The 15,268-nt window shown below is 42.9% G+C and overlaps 1 protein-coding gene across 2 annotated transcripts in view; it reads left to right on the forward strand.

Annotated features, from left to right (window-relative positions):
* virma (vir like m6A methyltransferase associated) overlaps nucleotides 1–15,268 on the forward strand; it is a 67,695-nt gene that overhangs the window by 39,715 nt on the left and 12,712 nt on the right. For both annotated transcript variants that reach the window (XM_084336357.1, XM_084336358.1), the window contains exons 16-19: nucleotides 1,108–1,263; nucleotides 5,270–5,511; nucleotides 13,843–14,092; nucleotides 14,400–14,617. In XM_084336357.1, coding sequence (XP_084192483.1) covers nucleotides 1,108–1,263; nucleotides 5,270–5,511; nucleotides 13,843–14,092; nucleotides 14,400–14,617 — 866 coding nt within the window. The remainder of the gene's footprint in view (nucleotides 1–1,107; nucleotides 1,264–5,269; nucleotides 5,512–13,842; nucleotides 14,093–14,399; nucleotides 14,618–15,268) is intronic.

Here is a 15,268-nt window from a genome sequence, read left to right on the forward strand (position 1 = left end):
TAAAAAATTATTTTTTGCTTTTTTCCCCGGCCCTTTTTTGAGGGCACTCCATCCACCCCCCCCTCTTCGGGGGACAATTTTATTATTTATTATACGTTTTAACTATTTACAGTACAAAATTAAATAAAAAGTGTAGTAAAAATAAGAAATGTTAAAAAAATATATTTCATTGCCCTCTTGGAGGGGGGGAACTCAGACTAGACATTGACAAACAAATTACAACTAAGGACAATGAAGGACAACAACGAATACACATGACAAGGGAAAGGGGGGGGGGGCAGAGGGGAGTAAGTAAAGTAGCGGGTGAGGAGGAGGATTGAGAGAAGGGTGGGTTATGGAGTGGATGGCTCACAGGTCAATCTCCTATGATTAGGAGCCTAGATTATCCACAAGCAATTCCCAGATGTTATTAAATTCAATTTTATTTTAAACGAATCGATGCCATGAGGCCATGCAAAATAAATTGTTTGGTTCCGGTTGCCGACCGACCCTGCCGATTTATGTGCGACCCAAATTTATTTTATGAGTTTGTAATTTTTTTTTTCTTTTTTTTTTAACAATAAAGTTTTATTAAATCTTAGTAAAAAAGTGCAGTCCATGTCAATAATGAGAATATATAAAAAGCAAGTATTTCACAATATTTGCACAGCTCTCTGACGTCAGGATATTTAGTGAGTAGTATTTAGGGGTCGCATTTTTTATACTACTACCTTTGTACATTGTACTTTTGTAGTACAGTGTCTTTGTATTTTAAGTCATTTAGTATTGTGGATATTAAACATGCTGGCAGAGTACATGCATCCATATTGTCGTGAAAAATGTAATTAAATAAAAAAATCCCCTATCCATAGTCGCCGTGGGAACATTTTAATAAATTCCCTACCTACCCATGGCCTTAACTGACAACCAACAGGAACCAAACAATTTATTTTGTTAGGCCAGAGTGTCACAACTGATGTCGTAACCTTTGTTTTACCCGGTAGTAATCCGACTCTCCACCCCCCCGCCCCACCCCCCGGGCGGATGTGGGTTTTTTCCTGAAAGCGCTAGTAACAACCTACTTTTCTTCCCCCCCCCCCCCCCCCCCCGACTCTGCGTTGCGTGAAGGTGACCCACACAGAGGAGACTCTGGCCAGCAACACGTGGTCTCTGATGCTGAAGGAGGTGCTGGCGTCTCTGCTGAAGGCCCCAGAGGGGCTGTTCTCCGGCCTCGCCCTGCTGTCGGAGCTGTTGCCTCTGCCGCTGCCCATGCAGAGCACTCAGGTACCCCCCCCCCCGCCTGCTCTTTGTAGCAGAGCCCACGTCTCACTGTGTACCTCTCAGGCATACATACTGCGGCTTAAGGTGGGACACGCCACCCTTCGCTTGAGTGTTTAATCCCCGTCGAGTTCAGTCGAGGTTTTGCTCCTCAAGGAGAGTGATTGCTGCATGTTACTACAACACTGGTAATTACCTGCTGGAGGCAGGCAGGGACCATGAAGTTTAGTGAGAATTCAGCAAGTTCCTGTTTTTTTATTTATTTATTAATTTTGTATCCCCCAATGTAGTCGTTATGCTAATTCCCTCCTGGTCGTTGTGCTACCCCTACTGTCGGTCTGTGGAGGGTGTAGACCAGCGGTTCTCAAACTAAACTAACTAAACAACTGGGGTCGTGGGTAGGTGACAGTGGGGTCACGCACTGGCGAGTAAAAAATCTATACAAATATCTATATATATTTATTTTAAAACATTTAAAAAAATGTATGTTGTGGCACCATATTTTGGCAAAATATGCCTCGTTTTATAAATTTGTATTGATAACAGTGCTGTAATAAAATGTTCTAATAAATATGCATGATCAAGTTCAACAACGTGTGCTTTTATTTTGATATTCTTTAATTCCACGTTGAGATTATGTGATACATTAACACATTCTGCGCCAAGAACGAGTTAACTCGTTATTGCCCGCCAATCGAATAACGGCAACAACGAGTAAACTCGTTTTTATGATCGTTATTTCTTTTATTCGCTATATCCATTCATAATTCATGGCTGCAGCCTCTGCATACCCTTCAGACCCTGTCTCAGCTGGCAGAAGGTCAACACGCCCTCTACTGCCTTGCAGCGCCATTGCACTCCATTTGAAACGGTCTGGTGTGTTTTCTGAGCCGATCTGAGCCGTGGGGCGAGGCAGGCGCTTACAACGATGGCATGGAACACTAACCCCGCCCGCCCGTTCATGTGTAACGCTCGGTAATGTCGGGGACAGGATCGCTGTGGATAACTGGAATGGCGATCAAATAATTGGATTATTTTTTTTGCATTACATCAGAGACCAGGTAAGGACTCTATATATCCAATATTGCGTTGATCTGATATTTATTTCTCCCGCGATCAAAGCTGTGTGTGGACAGACCATACTCATATTCAAAACGGAAATGTACGGATGAAAAAACAATCTCTTTTTTGCATGTTGACCAGAAGCAACTTACTGACAGTCGACGGCGTTATTAGATCCATAGCTATAATATTAAATATAGTTTTAGGACTCGCAAGTTTGGCATTCTAAAACTATATTATCCATTGAATAACGCACTGGCGCTGAAGGCCATCAGCGCCCCCTGCTGCTGGCGTCCAATGTGTTAAGTGTGGGGTCGCCAAAATAATTCCTAAATAAAATGGGGTTGTGGTATAAAAAGTTTGAGAACCCCTGGTGTAGACCAGTGGTTCCCACTGGTCCCCTAGAGGGGTCGCGAGCAGCCGCGGGGGGGGGGTCGCGAGATGATTTCCACAATATTGATTTCAGTCAGGCCACTGAACTTAGAAGCAGGCCAGGCCAGTGTTTCTAGTTGCAGCGGTGTGATAGTTAGATAACCTAGGTGGGGAACAACCAGGAGATCACTGCAACAGAGGGTAACGCAGTCTAAACTCACACAAGTTGGAGAACTATCTCTCTCTCTCTCTCTCGCACACACAAAGAAAAAACAAAAAATCCATCAAAACCAGTGTTGTTGCTAATCATAGACTGTAATAATCCCCCCCAGAAAAATCTACTTTGCATTTGATATATTGCAAATATTTCACTTTTTGTTTGTAACAAAAAAAATCCTGGTCGGGGACCCCCAGACCCCCCGCTTAAAAAGTGGCCTGACTAGGGCTATATTTCTCACTATATTTCCTGGCCTGAATGATTTCCCCAGTCCGGCCCTGGTTAAAAGCCTCCAATGCTTATTAGTGCATGTGCGTTTGAACATTTGCATGTTCCAACCATACATAAAAAAAAAAGTATTATTATTTATTTTTTACCACCCCTATAATAGTGGGGGTCGTGGCTCTCTGACACCGTTATTTGGGGGGTTGCGGCCAGAAAACTTTGGGAACCCCTGGTGTAGACTATACCACATGCTGCCCTACTGTCGGTCTGGGGAGGGTGTAGACCATAGGTGTCAAACTCAAGTCCCGCGGGCCAAATGTGGCCCGCCATGTCATTTGATGTGGCTCACAAGAGCTCTGTTTTTTTTTTAAACATTAATCTTGCGTTAAAAAATAGTGGCGTTAAAATAATTGTGGGTTAATGCGTTAATAAAGCTTTCATTTTGACAGCCTTAGTTATTACACATTCTTTCACATACATGTATGTTGAACATCTGAGGTATTGATGAAGTAACAAAGGAAAAAAGCCAAAAGCACTTACTCCTCAGACATTCTTTGACAATTTTACAGCCCAAAATACAAAAAAGATCCAGGCGGAATAGGTAACAAAGCGTTGAAGAAATATTGTCTGAACTGTCAGATGCAAACTGGCTGTGTGACATAACCGAGCATCTCGCTCAATTGAATAAGAAGCTGTAGGGACGCAAACAAGTCCCACCCAAAACTTGACCAATATAGTTGTAAACTGAGACAACCCTTATTTTGTTATTTTTGAGTACAGTTACAGTTGTGTGTTCATGCAGACACATAATAGCAATTCCATTACGAATTGAAAATGGGGGACCCTGATGTAAACAAGACAAAAGTCTTTCTCTGGTCTGCATCCCCTTAACAATTGTGTGTATCGAGCTGTACTGTACTGTACCCATTCTGCAATGTTAATTAAAGTTAATTAATTAATCTTCCATTAGTTGGATGTATGGCCTCTGCAAGGTTGTGTGCAGCCATTTGTTTTTGTAACATCTGCTACATCTGTCCCACGTGTTCTATGCAGCTCACAGTTAGTTAGTTCTGCCCCTCTTGACTGTGACAAAGGTTTTGAACAAACTTAATGTCATAGCTTGTATTTGATGATATTCTTCTTTGTTATTTACTTGAATGAGTTGATCATTGATTGATGGAGTAATATGGGGTTCTGATAAACTAAAATTATTTGTTAAAATAACATAAGCTAAAATATATTTTTACATCTATGCAAATGCATATGCAATATGTGTAACTTGAATAAGTAATAAATACAGAAACATGTTTAACAATATGTAAATGAGTAGCTAGATTTATTTTACATTACATTAACATTTATACGGTCTTTGGCCCTTTGAGGGCAACCATAATGCTGATGTGGCCCTCTGTGAAAATGAGTTTCACACCCCTATCACATGCTGCCCTACGGTCGGTCTGGGGAGGGTGTAGACTACCACATGCTGCCCTACGGTTGGTCTGGGGAGGGTGTAGACTATCACATGCTGCCCTACAGCTGAACAGGTGCCCTGACCGACCACTAGCTATTGCAATGACCAGGACCCATATGAGACCTCTTGAGTTTCTTACCTTTCCTGCCCATTTCCACTCACCATTTCTACTTGGTATAAAACTATATTTGTGTACAAAATGTATGTAAAAATATATATAACGGAGAGAGAATAAATAAAACTACACCCTCAAGACCCCTACGCTCTGCATCTTCTGGCCGTCTCAGACCCACTCCTATCCGAGCTCCGGGAGGGTCATCAAGGAGAAGCCACCTTTTCTCAGTCCTTGCCCCACAATGGTGGAACGAACTGCCCACCACAGTTAGGACAGCCGAATCCCGTCCAATCTTTCACCGACCATTATCTGAAATGGAAACAAATATATAACCCTAACTAACCTTACTGTCATGCACTTGTCCTAATATACTAACCTACACTGTAGCACTCAACACTTTGATGAACATTGTTATTACTCAGCTGATAGAGTTGTGCCCTTCCTGATGACTTGTCGTATACAGAACTTCTAAGTCGTTTTGGATAAAAGAGTCAGCTAAATGACTAAATGTCAAATGTAATGATATGGTAATTGTCCCTCTGCTCCGCAGGCGATCACGGTACAGGACGTGGCGGTGGCCCTGAACACCAGGAAGCTGTGGAGCATGCACGTGCACGTTCGGGCGCAGTGGAAGGTGTTCTCGGACGCCCTGCGGTGCGTGTGCGGCACCAGCTGCCCTCCGCTGCTGGCCATGCTGAGGAGGGTGTGTGTCCAGCTGGCCGACCTGTCCTCCCCCACAGCCACGCTCATCATGAAGACCCTGCTGGAGATGCTGCTGGAGGAGATGCAGCCGTGAGTACAGGACCATCACACACGTTCACACATAGACACACATGTACACACACACACACGTTCACTCATAGACACACATGTACACACACACACACACACACGTTCACTCATAGACACACATGTACACACACACACGTTCACTCATAGACACGCATGTACACACACACACACGTTCACTCATAGACACACATGTACACACACACACACATTCACTCATAGACACACATGTACACAACCAACACACACGTTCATACATAGACACATGTACACACACACACACACACACACACACACACACACATGTTCACACGTAGACACACACGTTCACACATAGACACGCATGTACACGCTCACACACGTTCACACATAGACACGCATGTACACACATTCACACATAGACACACATGTACACACACACACGTTCACTCATAGACACGCATGTACACACACACGCACGTTCACTCATAGACACGCATGTACACACACACACACGTTCACTCATAGACACACATGTACACACACACACACCTTCACTCATAGACACACATGTACACACACACACACACACATGTTCACACGTAGACACACACGTTCACACATAGACACGCATGTACACGCTCACACACACGTTCACACATAGACACGCATGTACACACATTCACACATAGACACGCATGTACACGCACACACACCCGTGTTCACACAGACACACTTGTTCACACATAGACACACATGTACACGCACACGTGTTCACACATAGCCACACATGTACATGCACACAATCACATGTGTTCACACATAGACACACATGTACACGCACACACACACACTCACGTTCACACATAGACACGCACGTGTTCACACATAGACACACATGCACACAATCACATGTGTTCACACCAGGCCATGTGAGCGGGGAGCGGAGCGGGCGGTTTTGACGTGAGCGAGGAGTGGGTTTTAAAATGGGTCGGCGCGACGTCCGGAGCGAGAGTTCTCCTCCGCTCCAATCCACTCCAGGCCGCTCACAGTGGTTTAACACTGATGTAATATACATGTAGTACAATGCCAAAGCAACAGATGGCGATGTACAAACATGAAGGCCATTTTCAACCAATGAGAAGGGTGAACCTGTGATATCCTGTTCAGGCTTTGTCACTCAGAAAAAGTATCGACGCCATTGTTGTTGTCGTTAGCTTACATGCTAACGTTAACACTTTGACTGCCGGAAAACGCTTAAAAGCGTCATTCCCGGCCATGCTCAAGTTGCCGGAGGACGCTTTACAGCGTCCTTATATCAATATTTCAAAAATCTGCGATCGGATTCATATTTCCCCTCCGCTGGCCTGAGATCCACCAGGAGGACCCACTGAGCTCTCTGGCGGTTCAGGAGCGCCATCTGGTGGCCGATCGGCGCAATCGTTTAACAGGAAGTGCAGTAGAGGTTGTGCTGGTTGGCCGTATTACTTCCGGGCACTCGCTATAGGTCCCGGGACTCGATCTCGACACACTACATAGCGATCGATTGCCAATAACTCGATAAACAACATGATTTGGACGTATATACCATTATACAAGCTGGAGATGGACCGGGTAAATCGACATCCCATAATGGTAAAATTTCTACTCTACGATGATCGCCCAACGGCGCGCGGAGACTGGGGTGAGTTTTAGCGTGTAAAATTACCGTCTTCGATACTAACTGCTATTATCAACATTTGACCCACATTAGATGATTGGTATAACGCTGCCCACGGAATTATAAACGCCCCCTAGCCCATCCGGTCAACATCAGATGACGTGTAGTAACTTCTAGAAGTACGTCTAGTTGGAATTTTTTATATCGCGCTGATTGCCATAAAACTGTATTGCATCATCAATATAATGTATTTGGGGCTATAGATCACGTTCTGGAGAAAGCTGCAGAAAGAGATGAAAACATACTTATACATTAGACCATACTTTACTATGAATATGTGAATGAAAAAGTTTAACGTTGCTACACAATGAACAATACATATAGGACTTTGAATGGGCCCTAATAATGGCAATGTAGCAATAGAATTTAAAAAGTTATAGCCCTGCAAAGAAGGGGACTTTCTCTATAGACAAATAGAGCCGGCAACCTACGGTTGATAATGAATTTAACCCATGGCAGCCAAAGTGTTAATAGAGCTAGTGAATGGATAAACAACGTTATTTAACATTGCAGAATGGGTACAATTACAATGCGGCTCAATACAAACAATTGTTAAGGGGCCAAGGGGGTGTAGACTGTTGTAGTTTGAGCTAATTTACACCATGCTCCAAAAAAAATAAAAGCGCTCGATTCAAGGTGAGCGGTGAGCGAGCGGAGAGCGACTTGGGGGCGGGGTCAACATGAGCGATTAGCGGAGCGGACCAAGCTTTAAAGAGCGAAGAGCGGATTTCTCGCCCGCGCCGATCCGCTCACGTGGCCTGGTTCACACATAGACACACATGTACACGCACACACACACACACACACACACACACGTTCACACATAGACAGACACACGCGCGTTCACACATAAACACACACGTGTTCACACATAGACGCGCACGTCCCTCGGATGACACGTTAAACCGAGGTCCCGACTGAATTCGGTCGTTACAGAACCCAGGGCGTCTATCGCAAAGAGTAGGGGGTTCCGCGACGTTCCTGGTCAAATTTCCCTGACATCAAGGCCACCTAGTCACCCAATCAACGTCAGCCACATTTAATTGACGCATGTTACCCAGACCATGGTATGAAATTGTAGGAACAATATTACATTGAACACCATTACATTTGACTGACATTCTGAACCGTGTTTATACTGTAGCTACGTTAGCTAAGTATTTAAGTTACTGACCTTCTGTGTCGTGTTTATACTGTAGCTACATTAGTTAAATATTTAAGTTACTGACATTCTGATCTGTGTTTATATACTGTTGCTACATTAGCTATGTATTTAAGTTACTGACCTTTTGAACCGTGTTTATACTGTTGCTACGTTAGCTAAGTATTTAAGTTACTGACCTTCTGATCTGTGTTTATACTGTAGCTACGTTGGCTAAGTATGTAAGTTACTGACATGAGTCGTGTTTTGCTGTTGGCTTTGGTGATTTGAAGGAGAGAGACAGGCTTGATACTAGTGTGAGACTAGTTGAATATATGAGAACGCTTCACATCGATGAGTCTGTCTGTGTGTCTTTGTTGCTTTAAGTGGTGAAACAAGTCTGTTGTGTTTCCACCTTAAGCCGTAACCGTTTTCCTGCATATTTAGCTAATTATTGTGCTTTTTTGGAGGTCTGACCTCTTGTAGCCAAACCACTTGAATGCTCTGGCATTCAGTTGTGGTGCTCTGGCTTTCAGCCACACTCGTGGTTGTATCACTCTGGTCACGAGAACACTGTATGCGCAGACAAAAATGTCATCACACCGTTATATTGCTAATATCATGATATGGCACTTTTTTTTTTATGTACAAACATATTATTGTGAACGTTTTGATATGGCTAATATGTACCGCTACACTTTGCTAGCTTCATATCACAGCCGGGCAAATTAACTTGGACTTAAATTTACTTTAGATCTCCCGGATGACGGTATGTCAAGTAATTTAATTTGACTTACTCAGAAGCATTTTATATTACCTAAACATAAAATGCGGGCCACGGCACTTATTATTTGTCACATAGAATTATATAGGTTATATAATTCGATTATATATAGACTAATTATATAGACATAGCTTGAAGTGAGTTGGTCCAAACCAAAAAAATTCTCAAAAAAGAGTGTCTGTTTACTGGGCGCTGCGGTGATAAATCGAATGCGACTTGGAGCGAAAATAACACATTTCATGTTCTAATCAAGATGTCAACCCCCCAGTAAACAGACACTCCACTGAAATTTTCAACAACTTCATGGTGAGTGTTTGACAAATAAGTAGCCTGGATTTTATGTTTAGGTTAATATAAAATGCTTCTTAGTAAGTAAAACTTTATTACATGACGTATCATCGCTTGTTAATCTAAAGTTAATTTCAGTCTATGTTCATTTGCCCGGCTGTGATATGAAGCTAGTTCAAGTTTCAAGTTGTTTTATTTGTCACATATAAGGTACATGTACATTATAGTGAAATGCTTGGTTCTGTGAGCCCCTGAGAATGTGCTTCATACAGTAAAGAGTAAAAGACCAAACACTATACAAAATATACAATACCGGTATATACAAAACTAAAATGTACAAAATGCAAAAAAGACAAAATGCAAAGATTATTTATTGATTGATTTTTATTTATCTCGAACCAACACACATGTAAAACCAGGGTTAGAAATAAACTATTTTTTTCAGGGCTTTTTTTGTATTTTGGCGGCACTGAACTTTTATGATGAAAAAGGTTATTAAACATCCTTATCATTTAAAAAATACAACTCAATTAATGACCTCATTTTGTGGCTTCGGCTGTCCTGGTGGTGCAAAGCGCTGTATTTCAAAAACATCCATGCAAACTGCTCCTTGCACACTGCCAGTCAGGCAGATTTTTTTACCAGCCAAAAATTCTAAAACGAATTTGTGTCTGATATATAAAAAAAAATTCAGTACATTTCAGGTAGATATGGTATTACGTTCAAGTAGATAAAGAATACACACTTAAATAAGAGGCCAGAGTAACATTTTAAGCAAATTGTTTTAATATATTGATTGATGATTGATTAATCAATACAAGTCAATCTTAAGCTTAAATTGTAACCTAACCTAATCATCAGACTCCTCACTCTAGCCTCTTTGCAGGATTTAACAAAACATAATAAAATGTGAAGGTTTTGTAAACCTAACTTAAACCTCCTCAATAATGTCCTCATCAGAGTCCACAATCTCATTGATTTACTACCGATGACTGTGGTGTTATGTTAACCCTTTTCTCGCCAATGACGTGTTACGACGTCATTCTCCGCCATGCGTAATCTGCCAATGACGTCGTACAGCGTCTTTGAGATCAATATTTCAAATTTCTGTCATGGCAATCATATTTCACCCACGGAGAGTTGACTGGTGCTTTAGATCTCCGCTCAACTCTCCAACGGTTCAAGACCGCCACCTGGTGGCCGATCGGCGAGTTGCCAAAACCGGAAGTGAGCGGCCGGAAGTGGTGCTCACCCATATTTCGTCGACTCCATCTCGACACACTGGACATGGATCCGTTGCCCAGCGTTTCCGTTAGCCGGTAATTACCGGTATTTGACCGGCAAAATCTGTTGAAGTCCGACATATGTAATCTCTCCGGTCTTAATGTCCGGTGAAAATAATTCCCTGAGTCTAAGCACAATTTGATTATTTGAATTGTATTAAAATAGGCTAAAATTAAATAGCCTATGCGATGAACGAAACGATCATTACATTTGTTTCCTCGTTGCTTCTAATAATGACAACGACGTTGTCAGCGAGAGCTTACTGCTGGGTGTGCGAACTTTTGTGAAGCTGCAGAGCCAGAGCAACAACAGCACAATGCAGTATTCCAGCAGTACTCCAATTCAGCCATTTTCAGCCAATGTTGGGTGGGGGGCGCTGCTGTGCGGTTCCCAGAAAAGAGCCAATAACAGCTAAATGAGCTGCTCTGCAGCGCCATACTCTTTGCAAATAAGTCGTTGCGAGGTGGAGAGAGTCGTCACGCAAACCACGATAATGTTGCCGTCTCTCTGCTTTCTCAGTTCTTCGCTTGATATAATTAATACAAATGTCCAATATAACGGAATTCGTTAGCTCATAAAAATGTGATTATAACAGACTGCTGTTTAGTGTCGGACCGACTGCCCACATACGCGGTCTATTTTATTTCAAGTCAGCAGCAGCACGGAGTATCGAGGGACTTATTTTATTTGGAATATATTAATGACTGTATACGCAAAAGTAGCCTAGTTTTAAGTAATAATATTATAAATCTACATGCCTTGAGGATGACATTCTTTATATAGCCTGCCTATCAATTGTTTTAAAGCTCAATAAACTATGACCGGAATTAATCTCATTTGTCCGGTAGATTGAAATCTTGCAGGTCACGGAGACCGGCAACAATTTTTTCTAACGGAAACCCTGCCGTTGCCATAACTCGATAAACAACATGATTGGACGTATATTAGTATTATACAACCTGGAACTGGACCAACTAGATCGACATCCCATAATAACGATCTTTTTGCTCCAGTAGCATCCCCCATCGCTACGAGGAAGCTGTAGTGAGTTTCAGCGTGTTTGATTATTATTATCCATACAAACTGCTCTGATCTATATATCACCCATACTACATAAATGATCTAACGTCGGCCACGGACTTAGACTTAGGACTTAGACCGTATTTTAGTATGAATATGTGAATGAAAAAGTAGAACGTTGCTACATCCTAAAGTTACCTAAACGATAGATACTTGATGTTGAATGGGCCATAGTAATGTCAATTTAGCAATACAATTTAAAAAGTTATAGCCCTGCAAAGAAGGGGAACATCTCCATAGATTTACAGTACTGGCAGAGAAGGGATTAAGATGAGAATAATCTCCGGCAGATAAAGGGTTAATGTGTGTGCGTTATACGACAGAGTGTACAGGCCACCGTACTCGGGGTCAAGGGGCAGGTACGGGAGGGGCGAGAGAGATACACCTGTGTGATGTTCTATGGAGTTAAAGCTAATAAAGGATACTCGCAACCACAGCAGAGGACTCACGTATTTGTACTGTGAAGTAACACGACAATGACAAACGTGTTGTTTCTGTTTTTCTTTTTGACATACTTGCGGCACACAGAACAAGTTAACAATTCACCACTGGCTACAGCCCCCGCATCATACTGTAGCCTAGGCAGTCTCTTGAAACTATATATTTTTTTTTATCTACTTTTTCTCCCATTTTCGTATTGTCCAATTCTACCCTCCCCTGTCTCGAACGCTGTTAGGCCATGCCTGCCACTGGCCGGCTGCAATGTGGACGAAGCCTTGCATCACGTGTCCCCTCCGGTACACAGCGTGATCTCTCAGTGGCGAGGAGTAGCACGTGGGAGGCACACGCTGCCCCCGTCACTTCCTGATTCTGCTGCGCAGGCGCACCAACCGACCTGTAGGAGTCGCTGTCCACAACGTCCCATCCCCACCCACCAGCTTCCCACCCCTAACACTGCCAATTGTGTTAGTATGAACGACCAGCCAAGCTGGTAGCAATGCGGAGAGCTGGGCTCGAACCCAGCATCTCCTGCATTAGTGGCGAGCGCCTTGCCCACTGCGCCACTTAGCCGCCCTCTTGAAACTATCTTCAAACTTCCACTGCTCTGGAAACTTTCTTTTGTCAGGTGGTCCAGCTCATCCTTTTCGTCTGAGAAAGCCGCGGTGGGTTTTCTTTTTAGCGGCCGGCTTACTCCTTCCACATTATTAAGCTAACGTTAGCTAATCGGGCGTAACGTTACAGTGCAAGCAGTGTAAACAAGGAGAGATTGACGCGCGAGGAGAGATTGAGGGCTGCAAAAAAGGCGACTGTCCTTTATTTTACATGACTATTTTGTTCAAATCTGCCCGCCATTGGCGCTTTGCGGGTGCTTATTTTGTTCCCTGTTAATATATATATATATATAATTGGTAAACTGTCGGGGGCTTTTTTTGCCCCTTTAACTGATTTTCCAGGGCATTTGGTAAATTTTTTAGGGCATTTTGCCCCAAGCCCCTGTTAATTTCGAACCCTGTGTAAAACAATATACATACACATACATATATCTACATACACACATACATACAAACACATATACGTATACACACATACACACAAACACACTCACACATACAAATAAAAATAAACCAAAACATAGAATTTGGTTAGAGAAGGGGCAGAAAGAAGCAGTGCTTATCTAGTCCTGCCCCTTCCTTACATCACACAATTCACAGATTCTTTCTCTCTATTTATAGTAAATGATTAAAAAAAACTGAGAAGAAAAGAAAGCAGTATTTGCAAGGAATAGAATATAATTTTACTGTTGTGAAGCACTTTGAACTGCAACTTCTGTATGAAAAGTGCTATACAAATAAAGTTTATTATTATTATATTATTACATATACAGCTGGGAACCGTCAAGTATGTTCTTTGAATTTCTGGATTTTTTTCCACAATGAGACATGACCACAGGATTCGAGTATCGACAAGTATCGATACAAACATGTACTCGAGTAAACATAATTATTCACATGGGAATCCAGAATAAAAACGCATCATAACAAACAAAAACAAACTCTAGACCGGTAAAGTAAAGTGTGTTGACTTGTTCTCATGACTGTGCGTGTGCGTGTGTTTCAGAGCGGAGGGGAAGACTGTGAACTGGGGACAGGTCTTGCGCCTGCTCTCCTTATTGGACGCCCTGGTGTCCCAGAGAGCCTGTAAGAGTGCAGCGTTACACCTGCTCTCTGGCGCCGCCCCCGGAGAGGAGGGGCTTGTCGAGCTCTTCCCCTTACTCCTGGCCCTGCTGGTGCCCCCTGCTGACCACTCCATGCAACAGCAGCATTCCAGTGAGCTAGTGGGAACGATACTGCAGTCACTATGTGACCAGGTGAGATATACACACACATACTTTTATTCTTATTTGAATTACAACTCCTTCAACTGAGTAACGATGTTCATCAAACAGTGCTGAAACGTGGATGCTGCCGTGTTGAGTGCATAGTAGTAAAGACATATTAGTATAATAGGTAGTATAGGCAAGGAAGATTATTTAGTGGAAAAGTGCATGATAGTAGAAGACGGTAAGAAGGTTAGGTTTTAAATGTTTTATTATTATTATTCACACTACATCAATATACACTGATACTATGTAGTACATCAGTAAATAAAAAAGCCTCCATCTATTTGTGCGTCAGGACATCTCTCTGGTGATCTCCCCGCCCGGCGAGGTCTGCGTGTCGGAGACGGAGCAGCTGGCCAACGCGCTGCCCGGGCGTGAGATGATGTCGTCAGTCTGCAACGCCCTGCTGGAGATCCTGGGTAACACGGAGAGCACCTCCACCCTCATCCTCACCTGCATGAGGACCCTGATGTTCCTCACCGAGCACGACTACGGCCTGTACCACCTCAAGAGGTACAGGGGTTCCCCCTCCTCTCTCTGTGTGTTACTACCGTCTCCGCTTTGTGTATTCATGTATTACTTACATTTTACATTTACATTTAGTCATTTAGCTGACGCTTTTATCCAAAGCGACTTACAAGTTCTGTACGACAAGCCATCAGGAAGGGCACAACTCTATCAGCTGAGCAACAATGTTCATCAAAGTGTTGAGTGCTACAGTGTAGGTTAGTTTATTAGGACAAGTGCATGACAGTACGGTTAGTTAGGGTTAGATTTTTTTTTTTTTTTTTTTTTATTCAGATAATGGTTGAAGAAGTGCGTCTTTAGTCGACGGCGAAAGATTGGACGTGTTTCGGCTGTCCTAACTGGGGTGGGTAGTTCATTCCACCATTGTGGGGCAAGGACTGAGAATAGGCGACTTCTCTTTGATGACCCTCCCGGAGCTTGGATAGGAGTAGGTCTGAGGCGGCCAGAAGATGCAGAGCGTAGGGGTACTTACTACACTAAGCATACATACTTTCTTGCGAGTTGGAGGGTACTGAAACTCAGTTTGCCCTCAGTACTCTTGGTTGTTTGGCTACTTGATTTATAGTTGATAGAAGCATTTGAGTTGCTGTCACTCTTTTATTTTACACCTGGTCAAATACCTTAAAGGCCTCCTGA

This window comes from Notolepis coatsorum (genome assembly GCF_963971535.1).
Source record: "Notolepis coatsorum genome assembly, chromosome: 19".
NCBI lineage: Eukaryota > Metazoa > Chordata > Actinopteri > Aulopiformes > Paralepididae > Notolepis > Notolepis coatsorum.